Source organism: Anopheles aquasalis, chromosome 3, assembly GCF_943734665.1.
Source record: "Anopheles aquasalis chromosome 3, idAnoAquaMG_Q_19, whole genome shotgun sequence".
Classification (NCBI taxonomy): Eukaryota; Metazoa; Arthropoda; class Insecta; order Diptera; family Culicidae; genus Anopheles; species Anopheles aquasalis.
Window position 1 is genome coordinate 41,369,064 of NC_064878.1, and position 2,500 is coordinate 41,371,563.

The 2,500-nt window shown below is 49.7% G+C and overlaps 1 protein-coding gene across 1 annotated transcript in view; it reads left to right on the forward strand.

Moving 5' to 3' along the window:
- LOC126574068 (uncharacterized protein CG5098) overlaps positions 1–2,500 on the forward strand; it is a 7,875-nt gene that overhangs the window by 2,745 nt on the left and 2,630 nt on the right. The window contains exons 6-8 of the mRNA XM_050234010.1: positions 1–615; positions 740–1,921; positions 2,373–2,500. The exon at positions 1–615 is cut by the window's left edge and continues 719 nt beyond it; the exon at positions 2,373–2,500 is cut by the window's right edge and continues 2,630 nt beyond it. Of these exons, the coding sequence (XP_050089967.1) occupies positions 1–615; positions 740–1,921; positions 2,373–2,500 (1,925 nt within the window). The remainder of the gene's footprint in view (positions 616–739; positions 1,922–2,372) is intronic.

Sequence of the window (2,500 nt, forward strand, 5' to 3'; positions counted from 1 at the left end):
CTGCTGCATCATCCACATCCAAATTCACATCATCATTTGCTTGCGGGGCAAACGGCGCCGGTATCGGCCAACCTCATCCAAAGCAATAGTAATCTTAACAACAGCACCAGTAGCAGTATCAAAACAGTATCACCCTCGAATTCTGCCGTCACCGTGACATCGCTGATGGGCGGACACAATACCTCCATCATCACCACAAACACCTCAGCCAGCCCCAGCAGTATCACAACGAACGCTGCCTCACTGCTTGCGGACGGAGGGTTACTGTCGGTGACTGCCGCAACCGTTGCGGCAGCCATCGATGCGGTTAGCAAGGACATGAAATCGACGGCTGGTGGTACGGACACGGCATCGGAAGAATGTGAAACGCTTGACAAAATTGCCGCCATGGTATCATCAGTGACGGCCGGCGGTATAAGTTCACCGGAGGCCGGCTTAGGCTTGAGCATGCCGTTCAGCTCCACGAACGGTGGGACCATCACGACTATGGCTGAAAGAAAGTGTAGCAGTAACGGCCCGGTCAGTAGCCACAAGTCGCCGCCCTCGGCGACTGAAGGGAAAGTAAAATGCAACGATAATGCAAGGGTGAACGCTTCCGATAGTAGCTATGAAGAGGTAAGGTAGTAAATAGGTTACAGTGCGCGCTCGCTTATGCAGTACTTTACAACAGTCCATTACTTTTAGTAAAAATATATCACGCGAAATTGCTGATGTTTTACCTATTTTCATGTCTTTACAGGTTGAGAACAAATTGGAAGAAATGTTTGCAGGCATCGTCGAGGAGAAGATTGGCGAACCGCCATTAAAACAACCGATTGAACCAAGTATTTCACTCCACAATAACAACGGCAATAACAGTAATCCTGGTCATAACCCAACGACCAACGTTGCTGAGCCAACGGACGTAACGGATGGTGCGTTACTGAAGCAACTATCATGCGAAAACATCCAAACAGCCGGAGTGGCCGGAGAAGAGAATAACCGAGAGCAGAAGACGCATTTCAGTATAGACAACAGTGGCACCCCTTTGGGGAGTAGCGCTGTACCACCTGCTGCTGCTGCTGCTACAGGCAGTGGAAAGAAACCCCTTACACCAGCACAAAAGCGTGCCAATGGCACAAAAGAGACGCTCGGCGAACAGTCATTCCCCGCCACCAGTACGCCGGTGACCGCGGCCGCCAAACGGAAACGTGGTCCGAAGAAGAAGGCGAAAACGGGAGGATCTCCCTTTTTTGAGCCCGCCGATAAGTCCGGCTTCATGGGCCTGAAAGCGTTAAACATGAAGGGAAAGAAGAATGGAAAGCCCGCGGCCGGTCCTGCGGGTGGAAAGAAGAAGGGCGGAGGAAAAGGAGGGAAGCAAAAAGGAGCGAACTCATCGAAAGCAGCAAATGGTCCAAACGAAAGGTTATCGATGGGGGATCGAGACACTCAAGCTTCATCGATGGCCGGTTGGCCACCGGGGGCCATTGCATTGGATGCGCTGAGCAAGCACAAAGGTCCGTACGTGCAGGTGAAAGCTAACGGCAGTCACAGTGTAGTGAACGCGTCCACCAACGATGAAGATGGTGAAAAACCACAGACTAAGCTGGCGAAAAAGTTGGCAACGTCACTGAACGCTTCGGAGCGTAGCAAAATCCGGGGACTGCACGTTAGCACGCTCAGTACAAAGTACGATGCTGATACGACCGATATCAGTTGGATGTGCGTTTTCTGTAAGATGGGACCGCATAAGTTTCGGCTCGGCGATCTTTTCGGTCCGTACATCATCAGCACAGCATCGGACGAGTATCGGGCGAGCCAGGTCGATGTGGATTACTTTAGTGTTAAGCGATCGCGAGACTCCTTGGAATCGACACAAGCGAGGGAGCGGAGAATGGCGGAGCAACAGAAACAACAGAAGCAGCAAGCGGCAAGCGGATCGGTAAGCTACTGCAACCGTTTCAGTGTCTCTTAAGCTTGAAAGATATCGAATGTTGGTTGATCAGAGAATGAATTTACTATGTATTACTAACTATGCTTTGAAACAGCCTAACTATTCACTAGCTAGCTAGCAAAATGCACTTCAATACAATAGGCTGTGATCACTAACAAAATCAATGCTTGCGATCAATTTCCACGGGATCCTCCGTGATCGAGAGGGAATTATGGGAAGAATATTTGGAACCGAAAGATTGGAATAGTACGAGCATATAGCTTTACGATCGTAGCGGACCAAATAAGAAAGAATGAAGCAAGATCGCGTATATTGTTATTCAATAGAAATGGCGTTTTCACCGGGCATGTGAAGTTAGCAAGAACTAATATTGTGAAAATTATGCAAAAATCCGATCTTTCCACCGACACTGCCACTGACTTGTTTCCTCCAATTCTAGGGTAAAGGAAGAAAACGAAAAAATGCTGCCAGCGGAGCCAACAACGCACAAGCCGCCGCAGTAGCCCCCCACTGTGCGGCGGTGTTAAAGGAGGAAAAGAAGGACGACGATCACGGCCACTTGACTCA